The sequence below is a fragment of the Oncorhynchus mykiss genome, chromosome 2 (assembly GCF_013265735.2).
Source record: "Oncorhynchus mykiss isolate Arlee chromosome 2, USDA_OmykA_1.1, whole genome shotgun sequence".
NCBI lineage: Eukaryota > Metazoa > Chordata > Actinopteri > Salmoniformes > Salmonidae > Oncorhynchus > Oncorhynchus mykiss.
Window position 1 is genome coordinate 99,933,434 of NC_048566.1, and position 15,738 is coordinate 99,949,171.

A 15,738-nucleotide genomic window follows, 5' to 3' on the forward strand; every position below is an offset into this window, starting at 1 on the left:
CTCTGTCTCTCTGTCTCTCTGTCTCCTCTTCTCTCCCTCCTCTCACCCTCTCTCTCCCTCCTCTCACCCCCCCTCTCTCTCTCTCTCACCTTCTCTCTCTGTCTCTCTCTCTCTCTCTCTCTCGCTCTCTCTCTCTCTCTCTCTCCCCCTCCTCTCTCTCTCTCTCACCTTCTCTCTCTGTCTCTCTCTCTCTCTCTCTCTCTCTCCCCCCCCCTCTCTCTCTCTCTCTCTCTCTCTGTCTCTCTGTCTCCTCTCTCTCGCTCTCTGTCTCTCTCTCTCTCTCTCTCTCTCTGTCTCTCTCTCTCTCTCTCTCTCTCTCTCTCTGTCTCCTCTTCTCTCTCCTCTCCCAGTCTGGTAGCGTTCCTGAGGAGGACCAGAGCAGCGGTTATCATCCAGAGGAACCAGCGTATGTTAGTGGCCAGGAGACGCTACCAGCAGCAGAGGTCTGCATCCATCACCATGCAGCGTCTGCTACGGGCCTACCAGGCCAGACAGACCTACCGCAAGGTATCCAACACACACCCGACCTGCTCCAAACTTCAAAACGCACTTCTCTACACACAGTCGATCATTCATGGGTCGTGTTCATTCAGTGGTCGTGTTCATTCAGGGGTCGTGTTCATTCAGGGGTCGTGTTCATTCAGGGGTCGTGTTCATTCAGGGGTCGTTTTTATTCAGGGGTCGTTTTTATTCAGGGGTCGTTTTTATTCAGGGGTCGTGTTTATTCAGGGGTCGTGTTTATTCAGGGGTCGTGTTTATTCAGGGGTCGTGTTTATTCAGGGTCGTGTTTATTCAGGGGTCGTGTTCATTCAGGGGTCGTGTTCATTCAGGGGTCGTGTTTATTCAGGGGTTGTGTTCATTCAGGGGTCGTGTTCATTCAGGGCACAATATCAAAACGAAAAGCAGGGGAAAACGTTTTTAATTGGTTCAGACAGTACCTCCCTGTTTCAGACAGTTATCTTGTGTTTAGAACCCACTGAAACACGACTCCGGTCTACAACAGTGATTTGTATTTATGTAGACCTTTTCCAGGTGCTTTACATAGTAAGGAGGAAACTCACCTCAACCACCATTCTCTGCTTCCCCCAGCTGCTGTACGAACACAAGGTTCTCACCATCCAGAGGTGGGTGAGAGGCTGGCTGGCCAGGCGGAGGTGCAGACGCTCCCTGAGGGCCGTGGTTTATCTCCAGAGCTGTGTGAGACGCATGGCTGCCAGGAGGGAACTGAGGAAGCTAAGGGTGGAGGCTCGCTCTGTAGAACACTTCAAGAAGCTCAACGTCGGCATGGAGAACAAGATCATGCAATTGCAGAGGAAAGTGGACGAACAGGTGAGAAACGGCACTTTCTGTATGGACGTAGGCACTTTCTGTATGGACGTAGGCACTTCCTATATAGACTTAGTCACTTCCTGTATGGACATAGTCACTTCCTGTATGGACGTAGTCACTTCCTGTATGGACGTAGTCACTTCCTGTATGGACGTAGTCACTTCCTATATGGACGTAGTCACTTCCTGTATGGACATAGTCACTTCCTGTATGGACGTAGTCACTTTCTATATGGACATATTCACTTCCTGTATGGACGTAGTCACTTCCTGTATGGACGTAGTCACTTCCTGTGTTAAAAGCTACAAATAGTAGTACTACTACAACTAAATGAACAAGTGAGACCAGGCAGTCTGGTTTCATGTTTATTTTGAGTAATGAATATTTTGGAAATCTTACTCTTTCGAGACACGCACCACTGTCTCCTTAGAAATATCTGTTTACTTCAGTATTGACCCCAGTTGAAAACAGGACATTGTTTCATGAGGTAATGCTGGTTGTTTGTCACATGTAAACCCTCAGTGTGTGTCCCCCCCCCCTCCCTCCTGCAGCACAAGGAGAACAGAGAGCTCAGTGAGAGGTTGCGTACTGTGGAGCGGTCCCGGGCAGCGGAGAGCGAGAGACTGGGTGGAGAGGTGGAGCGACTGCGCGTGGCAGAGGAGGAGAGCAGAGTTAAAGCAGACGGGGTACCCTCCCTCCTGGAACAGCTGTCATTCCTCCGTCAGGAATTGGAGACTACCAGGGAGGAGAAAGAGGCCATACGGGAGGAGGCTAGGACATACAGGGTGGACACTGAGAAGGTAACGCAACTGCTGCATTCACCTACTAACTTAGATAGAGAGATAGGTAGAGCTAATACGGTCGTTTCTCCAAAGCGACTTAGAAAACTGTCAATGTCACTGACACATTGTATTAAGAATGGAACTTCCAAGCCTGATGTTGCCAGCACCATGCTGTACTGAGCCATGGAAACAAGTGTCCACTAATGTGGTTCCCTCTTCCGGCCACTAGGTGGTGTCAGAGTTGAATGAGAACAACCGCTCGTTGATAACGGAGAAAGACGATATGAATCAGCTGATCCAGGAACAGAGGCAACAGATCGCAGGTACAGTACAGGGGTCATGTTCATGATGGCACACAGTAAAAAAAAATATATATAAAAAAAACGTTTTTCAATGGAAAACATAAACACATTTTTATTTTTTTATTGGACAAGTCCATTTTACTTCTCAATTTTTTCCGTCTGTTGTCTTCCATTTGTTGCCTAATGAACACTTCCCTGTTCCCTTTGTCCAGAGAGCAAGGCCCAGGCTAAAGTCGGTATGCAGCTGGAGAGTGATATCCGTGAGGAGCGTGACCACTACCAGAGTCTGCTGAGTGAATACACACGTCTGAAAGAGAGACACGCTGACCTGAAAGAAGAGATGACTATCAGCGTGGTAAGATGAGTTATGAAGCATTATAGACCTTTATAGACGTTTATTCATACGCAGGGGGTTGGAATGCTGTTATCCATCTCATACTGACATTCAAAGCTATTTATCTTACGTTTCCCAACGTACAGTGGGGCAAACAAGTATTTAGTCAGCCACCAATTGTGCAAGTTCTCCCACTTAAAAAGATGAGAGAGGCCTGTAAATGTCATCATAGGTACACTTCAACTATGACAGACAAAATGAGAAAAAAAAATCCATAAAATCACATTGTAGGATTTTTAATGTTTAATGTGATTTTCAGGATTTTTTTTTCTAATTTTGTCTGTCATAGTTGAAGTGTACCGATGATGAAAATTACAGGCCTCTCTCATCTTTTTAAGGGGGAGAACTTGCACAATTGGCCATCTCTTGGGATTTTGAATAATAATAATATACAGATCTTGGTTTGGTTTGACAGTGAAGTAACACTGCCGCTTTCCTAGCCTGGATTTCAGTGGCTTAAACCACTGCATACATTAGGTCGATATGAAAATAACGTACAGGTTTGGGTCAGTTTCGGCTACCTATCTAACCTCCATGCCATGCTGTCTAAACCAGATCACCAATAAACCAGGCCGCCGGAGAACAGACTCCAACCACAGCAGCAATGAGTCTGAGGGAACTCCCAGCTCTGAATCTGCAGAGGGAAGAAACAGCTCGGTGAAAACTCACAGCTCAACACGCAGCTCCTCGGGGTTCACCGAGTCCGAGACCAGATCTCTACGAGGAGACGTAAGGAACTCAAATATAAACATATGGAAAAAGCAACAAAAAAAACTCACCATCGTTGAGGTTTACGTGGTGGCTCACCACCACCCATAGCTTCCACAACGTCCGAGTGATGAACAAGGCTCAGGAGTATGCCGAGCACAAGGCTTCCACCCCCATAGTCCAACAACAACAACAGGATGCTTTTCCTCTCCCATTAGAATTAGCTCAGTCTCTTATTTTTTTAAGACTAAAACAAATGTTTTCTGGTGTTGTTGTTCAGGACGCGCCACACCAGGACGCGCCACACCAGGACGCGGTTGACATGGCAGTCCTGTTGAAGCTGCAGAGGAGAGTCACTGAGCTGGAGCAGGACAAACAGACACTGCAGAGACACCTGGATAAGCGGGAGGAGGCACAACAAGACCAGGTCAAAAATGCAGAGAAGCAAAGAACTGCAGGGAGAGCTGAGCTGGACCTGGAGGCTCTGAAAGTGATGACATTTCATAAATTATTACTGCACAGTTACATTTGACCATTTCTTAGTTCATATCTGGTAATGTCTGTATATGTATAGCCGTTCTGAACTCTGTCTCCTCTCTCCTCAGCGCCAGGAGCTGGAGTCGGAGAACAAGAGGCTGAAGACAAACCTGGCGGAGCTGCGTCAGTCTCTAGCTACAGTCTCCAACACCAACCCCGGGGCTAAGACCAACCCCGGGGCTAAGACCAACCCCGGGGCTAAGACCTCCACCAGCAGCCCCGGGCCGGGCTCCGCTCCCTACAACGTGCTCCTGGAGCAGCTCAACTCCTCCAACGAGGAGCTGGAGGTCAGGAAGGAGGAGGTGCTGCTCCTCCGCTCACACATGGTCCGCCAGGAGGTGCTCAAACACAACAAGGTAGGAGGAAGTAGTCCCAAACGGTACCCTAATTCCCTATGTAGTGCACTGGTCCCTGGTCTAAAGTAGTGCACTATATAGGGAATAGGGTTCTATGGGGCTCTGGTCTAAAGTAGTGCACTATATAGGGAATAGGGTTCTATGGGGCTCTGGTCTATAGTAGTGTACTACATAGGGAATAGGGTTCTATAGGGCTCTGGTCTAAAGTAGTGCACTATATAGGGAATAGGGTTCTATAGGGCTCTGGTCTAAAGTAGTGCACTATATAGGGAATAGGGTTCTATAGGGCTCTGGTCTAAAGTAGTGCACTATATAGGGAATAGGGTTCTATAGGGCTCTGGTCTAAAGTAGTGCACTATATAGGGAATAGGGTTCTATAGGGCTCTGGTCTATAGTAGTGCACTACATAGGGAATAGGGTTCTATAGGGCTCTGGTCTATAGTAGTGTACTACATAGGGAATAGGGTTCTATAGGGCGACTGCTGAGCAGAATCCCTCATCTTGACGTAATGAGTCGTTATTCGGGAGGTGAATTGTAGATCAGTGATTCTGCGCTGCCCGACTGAAAAATGAACTAAACATTCTGATTTACAAATACGTGGTACTCGTGTACTGTTTTGAATGTGTTTTTCTCTACACTACTTGACTCCCCTTTCCTCTTTGGTAGGAAGCGTATGGAGAGATGCATAAGATGATTCATCTTGGTGAAACTCCACCCAAAGAGGCTGATGGGTAAACACTTCCAACTCACCCCACCCATTCTGGATCCTTTTACATTGATTGACCGCTGACATCTTGGTTTAGCTTGTTTTAAGTTAGTTGACTTGATATTGGTTTACTTGTTTCCCCTGTTTGCGTCAGATCCACTCCTGATTACCACAAGTTGAACGAGGATGGAGAGCTGTGGCTGGCTTATGACGGGTTGAAGGAGACCAACAGGTGAGCTGAGGGATAGCAAGAGGAATGTGTTCAAGGTTTTCAAGGCAATACAAAGGAACTAGATAAGGAAAACATTATGATGATGAATATGTCTCTTGTCTCTCTCTGTTTCTCTGTTTATATGTTTCTTTCTCTCTCTCCGTCTCTGTCTGTCTCTCTCTCTCTCTCTCTCTCTCTCTCTCTCTCTGTCTCTGTCTCTGTCTCTGTCTGTCTGTCTGTCTGTCTGTCTGTCTGTCTGTCTGTCTGTCTGTCTGTCTGTCTGTCTGTCTGTCTGTCTGTCTGTCTGTCTGTCTGTCTGTCTGTCTGTCTGTCTGTCTGTCTGTCTGTCTGTCTGTCTGTCTGTCTGTCTCTCTCTCTCTCTATGATGTTTCTCTCTCTCTCTCTCTATTATTTTTCTCTCTCTCTCTCTCTTATGTTTCTCTCTCTCTATTATGTTTCTCTCTCTCTCTCTCTCTCTCTCTCTCTTATGTTTCTCTCTCTATTATGTTTCTCTCTCTCTATTATGCTTCTCCCCCTCCTCCCTCCTCCCAGCCTGTTGGTGTCTCAGCTGCAGGTGCAGGACAGGAGGCATGAGGAGGAGTTGGAGGAGCTGAGAGAGGAGGTGCTCAGGGTGAGAGAGGAGAACAGGCAGCAGCAACAGTTCCTCTCCCAGAGCCTCCTCCTCCCCCAGGAGGCTCGCATCGAGGCCAGCCTGCACCACGAGATCACACGCCTTACCAGCGACAACCTGGTAGGTACCAGCCAGGGCTGCGTTCAGCAGGGTACGACGTTGTGGAACGTTTAGGTTCCGTAGGACTCAATTCAATTCAATTCAAGGGCTTTATTGGCATGGGAAACATGTGTTAACGTTGCCAAAGAAAGTGGGGTAGATAATATATAAAGTGAATATATAAAGTGAAAAACAATAAAAATTAACAGTAAACATTACACATACAGAAGTTTCAAAACAATAAAGACATTACAAATGTCATATATATACAGTGTTTTAACACTCTCTGATGTGTATAATAAGGGTCTATTCAGTACTCTACTTCTATCTTACAGGACCTGATGGAGCAGCAAGAGAAACAGGACAAGATGATCCGCAAACTTAAAAAACAGCTCAAAGTCTACGTGAAGAGGGTAGAGGAATACGAAGGTATACACACAGTTTATAATGCATTAATATAAACTATAAATAATAGAGGTCCTAAAATCTCATTTTAAGTGTCTATTAGTTGATTATCACGTATAATAGATACTGATTTTATTTCTACAATATAAAAGTCATTATGGTTTTTCAAACCGTATCGGACATAACCAGTACACTCTCTCTCTCTCTATCTATCTCTCTATCTCTCTATCTCTCTATCTATCTATCTATCTATCTATCTATCTATCTACCTATCAACCTATCTACCTACTTACCTACCTGGTCGTTGGTCTCATTAGCTGGCGGTCAGATGGAGAGGGTGGCTCCAGGTCCAGAGCCTCGCTCTCCTGTTGGTATCACCCGGAAGGAGAGGGACTTCCAAGGCATGCTGGAGTACCGGAGGGGGGATGAGAGCAAACTACTGAAGAGTCTGGTTGTGGGTAGGTTCTGCATGTTTCCCTGTTATTCTGCAGTTTCCAATAGTGGAAAAAGTAAATGTTTGTAACAAGTAAAAGACATAAATTGATTGATATATCTATCTTTGTCAGAGCTGAAGCCTTGAGGTGTGGTTGCTAACTCTGCTGTGCTAACTCTGCTGTGCTGTGCTGTGCTAGCTGTGCTGTGCTAACTGTACTGTGCTGTGCTAGCTGTGCTGTGCTAGCTGTGCTGTGCTAACTGTGCTGTGCTAACTGTGCTGTGCTAGCTGTGCTGTGCTAACTGTACTGTGCTGTGCTAGCTGTGCTGTGCTAACTGTGCTGTGTTAAGGCGGCAGGTAGCCTAGCGGTTAAGAGCATTGAGCCACCTCTGTGAAAAATATGTCAATGTGCCCTTGAGCAAGGCACTTAACCATAATTGCTCCTGTAAGTCTCTCTGGATCAGAGCGTCTGGTAAATGACTCAAATGTTGTTGTTTTTTAAAAATGGTGTTAACTGTGCTGTGCTAGCTGTGCTGTGCTAGCTGTGCTGTGCTGTGCTAGCTGTGCTGTGCTAACTGTGCTGTGCTGTGCTAGCTGTGCTGTGCTAACTGTGCTGTGCTGTGCTAACTGTGTTGTGATGACTGTGTTGACCCTTAGAGCTGAAACCTCGTGGTGTGGCGGTTAACTTCCTCCCTGGTCTGCCGGCCTACATCCTGTTCATGTGTCTGAGACATGCTGACTACTCTAATGATGACCAGAGAGTCAGCGTCCTGCTCAACTCTACCATCAACAGCATCAAGGGAGTCATCAAGGTACAGCGTTAGCATCAAGGGAGTCATCAAGGTAAAGCGTTAGCATCAAGGGAGTCTTCAAGGTAAAGTGTTAGCATCAAGGGAGTCCCCGAGGTACAGCGTTAGCATCAAGGGAGTCCCCGAGGTACAGCGTTAGCATCAAGGGAGTCCCCGAGGTACAGCGTTAGCATCAAGGGAGTCCCCGAGGTACAGCGTTAGCATCAAGGGAGTCCCCGAGGTACAGCGTTAGCATCAAGGGAGTCCCCGAGGTACAGCGTTAGCATCAAGGGAGTCCAAGGTAAATTTGGATTTTGATAGGCCTATGCTATTGTATTCTTATGGATTTCAGTGTGTTGAATTATGAGGGCGCTAGGTAGCCTAGCGGTTAGAGGGTTCGACCAGTAACCGAAAGGTCCTTGGTTCGAATACCCGAGCCGTCAAGGTGAAAATCTGTCCATGTGCCCTTGAGCAAAGCACTTAACCCTAATTTGCTACAGGGGCACTGTACTGCTATGACTGACCCTGTAAAACAACACATTACACTGCACCTGTCCAGTCTATGTGACAAGAAAACTTCTCATCAAATGACATCACATACTGAGGATGCCAAGTCAAGTTCAGTTGACCCATGGTAAAGTCCCACCCCATGAGTTACTGTTGCAATCTGTTTTTTGTTGTTGTTGTCCCCCCCCCAGAGGCGAGGAGATGACTTTGAGACTGTGTCTTTCTGGCTGGCCAACACCTGCCGGTTCCTACACTGCCTGAAGCAGTACAGTGGAGAGGAGGTAGGCTGGAGAGGAATCATCTCATGACAGTTATTGCTCGACTGATTTTTTTTAACTGTTTAATCCACAGTTACCAAGCACACACCGTTTGCTTAGCAAGTACAGCTTCCTCCTGAGTTGGCTCCAACCCCACACCCTCTACCTCCTGATGCATCCTAACTACTCCGTAGCACAAAATGGAGACACCTTCAAGTTGTGGAATGAGTTTCACAGATGCCCATCTTCTATACACACACACACACACACACACACACACACACACACACACACACACACACACACTCACAGAGAGAGTAGTGCTAGGTTCTGAGATTAGGATGGGACACACAAACCCCTTGTGTTGACTGTTTTTTACAACCTTATCTGTAGCTGCGGTTTGACCTCCTGTTTCTAACCATCTCCTGTCCTGTAGGCGTTTGTAAAGAACAACACCCCGCGGCAGAATGAGCACTGCTTGTGTAACTTTGACCTGTCAGAGTACCGTCAGGTCCTCAGCGATCTGGCCATCCAGAACTACCAGCAGCTGGTCAGATGCATGGAGGAGGCCCTGCAGCCCATGATAGGTGAGGAGACATTTAGCAGACGCTCTTATGCAGAGCCACTTACATTCAGTCTATTCAACTAAAGTAAGCAAATTAACCACATAGTATGATCAGAGTATGATGATCATGATAATATGCAAGAAAAACCTTCAAATGAGCAATGCTAGTGAGGGTGAGCAATGCTAGTGAGAATGAGCAATGCTAGTGAGGGTGAGCAATGCTAGTGAGGGTGAGCAATGCTAGTGAGGGTGAGCAATGCTAGTGAGAATGAGCAATGCTAGTGAGAATTAGCAATGCTAGTGAGGGTGAGCAATGCTAGTGAGGGTGAGCAATGCTAGTGAGAATGAGCAATGCTAGTGAGAATTAGCAATGCTAGTGAGGGTGAGCAATGCTAGTGAGGGTGAGCAATGCTAGTGAGGGTGAGCAATGCCAGTGAGAGTGAGCAATGCTAGTGAGGGTGAGCAATGCCAGTGAGAGTGAGCAATGCCAGTGAGGGTGAGCAATGCCAGTGAGGGTGAGCAATGCCAGTGAGGGTGAGCAATGCCAGTGAGAGTGAGCAATGCTAGTGAGAGTGAGCAATGCCAGTGAGGGTGAGCAATGCCAGTGAGGGTGAGCAATGCCAGTGAGGGTGAGCAATGCCAGTGAGAGTGAGCAATGCCAGTGAGGGTGAGCAATGCCAGTGAGGGTGAGCAATGCCAGTGAGGGTGAGCAATGCCAGTGAGGGTGAGCAATGCCAGTGAGGGTGAGCAATGCCAGTGAGGGTGAGCAATGCCAGTGAGGGTGAGCAATGCCAGTGAGAGTGAGCAATGCCAGTGAGGGTGAGCAATGCCAGTGAGGGTGAGCAATGCCAGTGAGGGTGAGCAATGCTAGTGAGGGTGAACAATGCCAGTGAGGGTGAACAATGCCAGTGAGGGTGAGCAATGCCAGTGAGAGTGAGCAATGCCAGTGAGAGTGAGCAATGCCAGTGAGGGTGAGCAATGCCAGTGAGAGTGAGCAATGCCAGTGAGAGTGAGCAATGCCAGTGAGAGTGAGCAATGCCAGTGAGGGTGAGCAATGCCAGTGAGGGTGAGCAATGCCAGTGAGGGTGAGCAATGCCAGTGAGGGTGAGCAATGCCAGTGAGGGTGAGCAATGCCAGTGAGGGTGAGCAATGCCAGTGAGGGTGAGCAATGCCAGTGAGGGTGAGCAATGCCAGTGAGGGTGAGCAATGCTAGTGAGTGTAAAGGATAAACAAGTACAGTAGTGACACTTCTGAAATAACCATGCAGGGAAGAGTAGCGCTACTCACACAGTCCAAATGAGAAACGACAACAAAACAACTTAACAAACAAGTGACATTTTATTGTCCAACAATATCCCAGTTCCGGGTATGCTGGAGCATGAGAACTTCCAGGGAGTTCTGGGGTCTAAACCCACGGGCCTACGGAAGAGGACGTCCAGTTGCCCCGGAGAGGCTGTTTACACGGTGGACAGCATCCTACAGCAACTCAGTCTCTTCCACGCTACCCTGATTCAGCATGACGTCGACCCCGAGCTCATCAAACAGGTGTGTGTGTGTTGAGGAGTAAACTCTTGAGACAAATCTAGATGTGGTGTTCCACAGGCATGGATTGTTGAACCTCTGTTCTTTCTAGTTGATATGTTATCTCCCAGGGGGGAGGCCAGAGTTCTAGTTGATATGTTATCTCCCAGGGGGGGGGGGGGCCGGAGTTCTAGTTGATATGTTATCTCCCAGGGGGGGAGGCAGCAGTTCTAGTTGATATGTTATCTCCCAGGGGAGGAGGCAGCAGTTCTAGTTGATATGTTATCTCCCAGGGGAGGAGGCAGCAGTTCTAGTTGATATGTTATCTCCCAGGGGGGAGGCCGGAGTTCTAGTTGATATGTTATCTCCCAGGGGAGGAGGCAGCAGTTCTAGTTGATATGTTATCTCCCACGGGTGAGGCAGCAGTTCTAGTTGATATGTTATCTCCCAGGGGAGGAGGCAGCAGTTCTAGTTGATATGTTATCTCCCAGGGGAGGAGGCAGCAGTTCTAGTTGATATGTTATCTCCCAGGGGGGAGGCCGGAGTTCTAGTTTATATGTTATCTCCCAGGGGGGGAGGCAGCAGTTCTAGTTGATATGTTATCTCCCAGGGGGGAGGCAGCAGTTCTAGTTGATATGTTATCTCCCAGGGGGGGAGGCAGCAGTTCTAGTTGATATGTTATCTCCCAGGGGGGGAGGCAGCAGTTCTAATTGATATGTTATCTCCCAGGGGAGGAGGCAGCAGTTCTAGTTGATATGCTGTATGCTATATGTTATCTCCCAGGGGGGAGGCAGCAGTTCTAGTTGATATGCTGTATGCTATATGTTATCTCCCAGGGGGGAGGCAGCAGTTCTAGTTGATATGCTGTATGCTATATGTTATCTCCCAGGGCGTGAGGCAGCAGTTCTAGTTGATATGCTGTATGCTATATGTTATCTCCCAGGGCGTGAGGCAGCAGTTCTAGTTGATATGCTGTATGCTATATGTTATCTCCCAGGGCTGGAGGCAGCAGTTCTAGTTGATATGTTATCTCCCAGGGGGTGAAGCAGCAGTTCTAGTTGATGTGTTATCTCCCAGGGGGGGAGGCAGCAGTTCTAGTTGATATGCTATATGTTATCTCCCAGGGCGTGAGGCAGCAGTTCTAGTTGATATGCTGTATGCTATATGTTATCTCCCAGGGGGAGAGGCAGCAGTTCTAGTTGGTATGCTATATGTTATCTCCCAGGGCATTAGGCAGCAGTTCTAGTTGATATGCTATATGTTATCTCCCAGGGGGGGAGACAGCAGTTCTAGTTGATATGCTGTATGCTATATGTTATCTCCCAGGGCGTGAGGCAGCAGTTCTAGTTGATATGCTATATGTTATCTCCCAGGGCGTGAGGCAGCAGTTCTAGTTGATATGCTGTATGCTATATGTTATCTCCCAGGGGGTGAGGCAGCAGTTCTAGTTGATATGCTGTATGCTATATGTTATCTCCCAGGGGGGAGGCAGCAGTTCTAGTTGATATGCTGTATGCTATATGTTATCTCCCAGGGGGTGAGGCAGCAGTTCTAGTTGATATGCTGTATGCTATATGTTATCTCCCAGGGCGTGAGGCAGCAGTTCTAGTTGATATGCTATATGTTATCTCCCAGGGCGTGAGGCAGCAGTTCTAGTTGATATGCTATATGTTATCTCCCAGGGCGTGAGGCAGCAGTTCTAGTTGATATGTTATCTCCCAGGGGGTGAGGCAGCAGTTCTAGTTGATATGCTGTATGCTATATGTTATCTCCCAGGGCGTGAGGCAGCAGTTCTAGTTGATATGCTGTATGCTATATGTTATCTCCCAGGGCGTGAGGCAGCAGTTCTAGTTGATATGCTGTATGCTATATGTTATCTCCCAGGGCGTGAGGCAGCAGTTCTAGTTGATATGCTATATGTTATCTCCCAGGGCGTGAGGCAGCAGTTCTAGTTGATATGTTATCTCCCAGGGGGTGAGGCAGCAGTTCTAGTTGATATGCTATATGTTATCTCCCAGGGCGTGAGGCAGCAGTTCTAGTTGATATGCTATATGTTATCTCCCAGGGCGTGAGGCAGCAGTTCTAGTTGATATGCTATATGTTATCTCCCAGGGCGTGAGGCAGCAGTTCTAGTTGATATGTTATCTCCCAGGGCGTGAGGCAGCAGTTCTAGTTGATATGCTATATGTTATCTCCCAGGGCGTGAGGCAGCAGTTCTAGTTGATATGCTGTATGCTATATGTTATCTCCCAGGGGGGAGGCAGCAGTTCTAGTTGATATGCTGTATGCTATATGTTATCTCCCAGGGCGTGAGGCAGCAGTTCTAGTTGATATGCTGTATGCTATATGTTATCTCCCAGGGCGTGAGGCAGCAGTTCTAGTTGATATGCTGTATGTTATCTCCCAGGGCGTGAGGCAGCAGTTCTAGTTGATATGCTGTATGCTATATGTTATCTCCCAGGGCGTGAGGCAGCAGTTCTAGTTGATATGCTGTATGCTATATGTTATCTCCCAGGGCGTGAGGCAGCAGTTCTAGTTGATATGCTGTATGCTATATGTTATCTCCCAGGGGGGAGGCAGCAGTTCTAGTTGATATGCTGTATGCTATATGTTATCTCCCAGGGCGTGAGGCAGCAGTTCTAGTTGATATGCTGTATGCTATATGTTATCTCCCAGGGGTGAGGCAGCAGTTCTAGTTGATATGCTGTATGCTATATGTTATCTCCCAGGGGGTGAGGCAGCAGTTCTAGTTGATATGCTGTATGCTGTATGTTATCTCCCAGGGCGTGAGGCAGCAGTTCTAGTTGATATGCTGTATGCTATATGTTATCTCCCAGGGCGTGAGGCAGCAGTTCTAGTTGATATGCTATATGTTATCTCCCAGGGGGGTAGGCCGCAGTTCTAGTTGATATGCTGTATGTTATCTCCTAGGGCGTGAGGCAGCAGTTCTAGTTGATATGCTGTATGCTATATGTTATCTCCCAGGGGGTGAGGCAGCAGTTCTAGTTGATATGCTATATGTTATCTCCCAGGGGGTGAGGCAGCAGTTCTAGTTGATATGCTGTATGCTATATGTTATCTCCCAGGGGGTGAGGCAGCAGTTCTAGTTGATATGTTATCTCCCAGGGGGGGAGGCAGCAGTTCTAGTTGATATGCTGTATGCTATATGTTATCTCCCAGGGCGTGAGGCAGCAGTTCTAGTTGATATGCTGTATGCTATATGTTATCTCCCAGGACGTGAGGCAGCAGTTCTAGTTGATATGCTGTATGCTATATGTTATCTCCCAGGGCGTGAGGCAGCAGTTCTAGTTGATATGTTATCTCCCAGGGCGTGAGGCAGCAGTTCTAGTTGATATGCTGTATGCTATATGTTATCTCCCAGGGCGTGAGGCAGCAGTTCTAGTTGATATGCTGTATGCTATATGTTATCTCCCAGGGGAGGAGGCAGCAGTTCTAGTTGATATGCTATATGTTATCTCCCAGGGCGTGAGGCAGCAGTTCTAGTTGATATGTTATCTCCCAGGGCGTGAGGCAGCAGTTCTAGTTGATATGCTGTATGCTATATGTTATCTCCCAGGGCGTGAGGCAGCAGTTCTAGTTGATATGCTGTATGCTATATGTTATCTCCCAGGGCGTGAGGCAGCAGTTCTAGTTGATATGCTGTATGCTATATGTTATCTCCCAGGGCGTGAGGCAGCAGTTCTAGTTGATATGCTGTATGCTATATGTTATCTCCCAGGGCGTGAGGCAGCAGTTCTAGTTGATATGCTATATGTTATCTCCCAGGGCGTGAGGCAGCAGTTCTAGTTGATATGCTGTATGCTGTATGTTATCTCCCAGGGCGTGAGGCAGCAGTTCTAGTTGATATGCTGTATGCTATATGTTATCTCCCAGGGCGTGAGGCAGCAGTTCTAGTTGATAGGCTATATGTTATCTCCCAGGGCGTAAGGCAGCAGTTCTAGTTGATATGCTGTATGCTATATGTTATCTCCCAGGGCGTGAGGCAGCAGTTCTAGTTGATATGCTATATGTTATCTCCCAGGGCGTGAGGCAGCAGTTCTAGTTGATATGCTGTATGCTATATGTTATCTCCCAGGGGAGGAGGCAGCAGTTCTAGTTGATATGCTGTATGCTATATGTTATCTCCCAGGGCGTGAGGCAGCAGTTCTAGTTGATATGCTATATGTTATCTCCCAGGGCGTGAGGCAGCAGTTCTAGTTGATATGCTATATGTTATCTCCCAGGGCGTGAGGCAGCAGTTCTACATCATCTGTTCTGTCACTCTCAACAACCTGCTGCTGAGGAAGGACATGTGCTCCTGGAGTAAAGGACTGCAGATCAGGTACAGTTCATTTTTCTCAGTTCGTTTTTACATGTTTTCACCCCAAAATATTTCTATAGAAGCTAAAAGGGTTTAGGCCCCAAGAATGATACCTGGGAAAACACTCGTTGTTCACTGTTTAAAAATAAAAATAAATAAGATTTACTTGTTAGAGGACTGACTATTTGTTCTGATATGCTGTGTTTTGAAACATGAATCTGTTTGTCACAAAGTGGCTGTCTGTCCTCTGTACTGTACTGTGGTTTTTGATAACTGTGAAAAGGCCTTTTATAAATACCGTACATTGGGATTGATTGGTTTCTCTCTAGGCACAACAAGTGACAGCTGGAGGAGAGGGCTGTCAGACTGTGGAGCTAACTGGGTTGGGGGGGGCTGTCAGACTGTGGAGCTAACTGGGTTGGGGGGGGGGGGGCTGTCAGACTGTGGAGCTAACTGGGTTGGGGGGGGGGGGGGGGGGCTGTCAGACTGTGGAGCTAACTGGGTGGAGGGGGCTGTCAGACTGTGGAGCTAACTGGGTGGGGGTGTCTCTCTAGGCACAACAAGTGACAGCTGGAGGAGAGGGCTGTCAGACTGTGGAGCTAACTGGGTTGGGGGGGGGCTGTCAGACTGTGGCGCTAACTGGGTTGGGTGGGGTGGGGGAGCTGTCAGACTGGAGCTAACTGGGTGGGGGGGGGCTGCCAGACTGGAGCTAACTGGGTTGGGGGGGGGGGGGGGGGGGGGCTGTCAGACTGGAGCTAACTGGGTAGGGGTGTCTCTCTAGGTATAATGTGTGGCAGCTGGAGGAGAAGGGGCTGCCAGCCTGTGGAGCTAACTGGGTTGGGGGGGAGGGGGGGGCTGTCAGACTGGAGCTAATTGGGTGGGGGG

General features: G+C 47.9%; 1 protein-coding gene across 2 annotated transcripts in view; it reads left to right on the plus strand.

The window, feature by feature from the left end:
* Positions 1 to 15,738, plus strand: part of LOC110500932 (unconventional myosin-Va) — a 46,062-nt gene that overhangs the window by 27,794 nt on the left and 2,530 nt on the right. For both annotated transcript variants that reach the window (XM_036960820.1, XM_036960824.1), the window contains 18 exons: positions 351 to 507; positions 1,090 to 1,329; positions 1,881 to 2,129; positions 2,341 to 2,434; positions 2,626 to 2,768; positions 3,363 to 3,536; positions 3,796 to 4,005; positions 4,121 to 4,408; positions 5,076 to 5,140; positions 5,270 to 5,347; positions 5,879 to 6,077; positions 6,392 to 6,485; positions 6,779 to 6,919; positions 7,552 to 7,706; positions 8,381 to 8,470; positions 8,883 to 9,033; positions 10,372 to 10,556; positions 14,777 to 14,874. In XM_036960820.1, the coding sequence (XP_036816715.1) occupies positions 351 to 507; positions 1,090 to 1,329; positions 1,881 to 2,129; positions 2,341 to 2,434; positions 2,626 to 2,768; positions 3,363 to 3,536; positions 3,796 to 4,005; positions 4,121 to 4,408; positions 5,076 to 5,140; positions 5,270 to 5,347; positions 5,879 to 6,077; positions 6,392 to 6,485; positions 6,779 to 6,919; positions 7,552 to 7,706; positions 8,381 to 8,470; positions 8,883 to 9,033; positions 10,372 to 10,556; positions 14,777 to 14,874 (2,811 nt within the window). The remainder of the gene's footprint in view (positions 1 to 350; positions 508 to 1,089; positions 1,330 to 1,880; positions 2,130 to 2,340; positions 2,435 to 2,625; positions 2,769 to 3,362; positions 3,537 to 3,795; positions 4,006 to 4,120; positions 4,409 to 5,075; positions 5,141 to 5,269; positions 5,348 to 5,878; positions 6,078 to 6,391; positions 6,486 to 6,778; positions 6,920 to 7,551; positions 7,707 to 8,380; positions 8,471 to 8,882; positions 9,034 to 10,371; positions 10,557 to 14,776; positions 14,875 to 15,738) is intronic.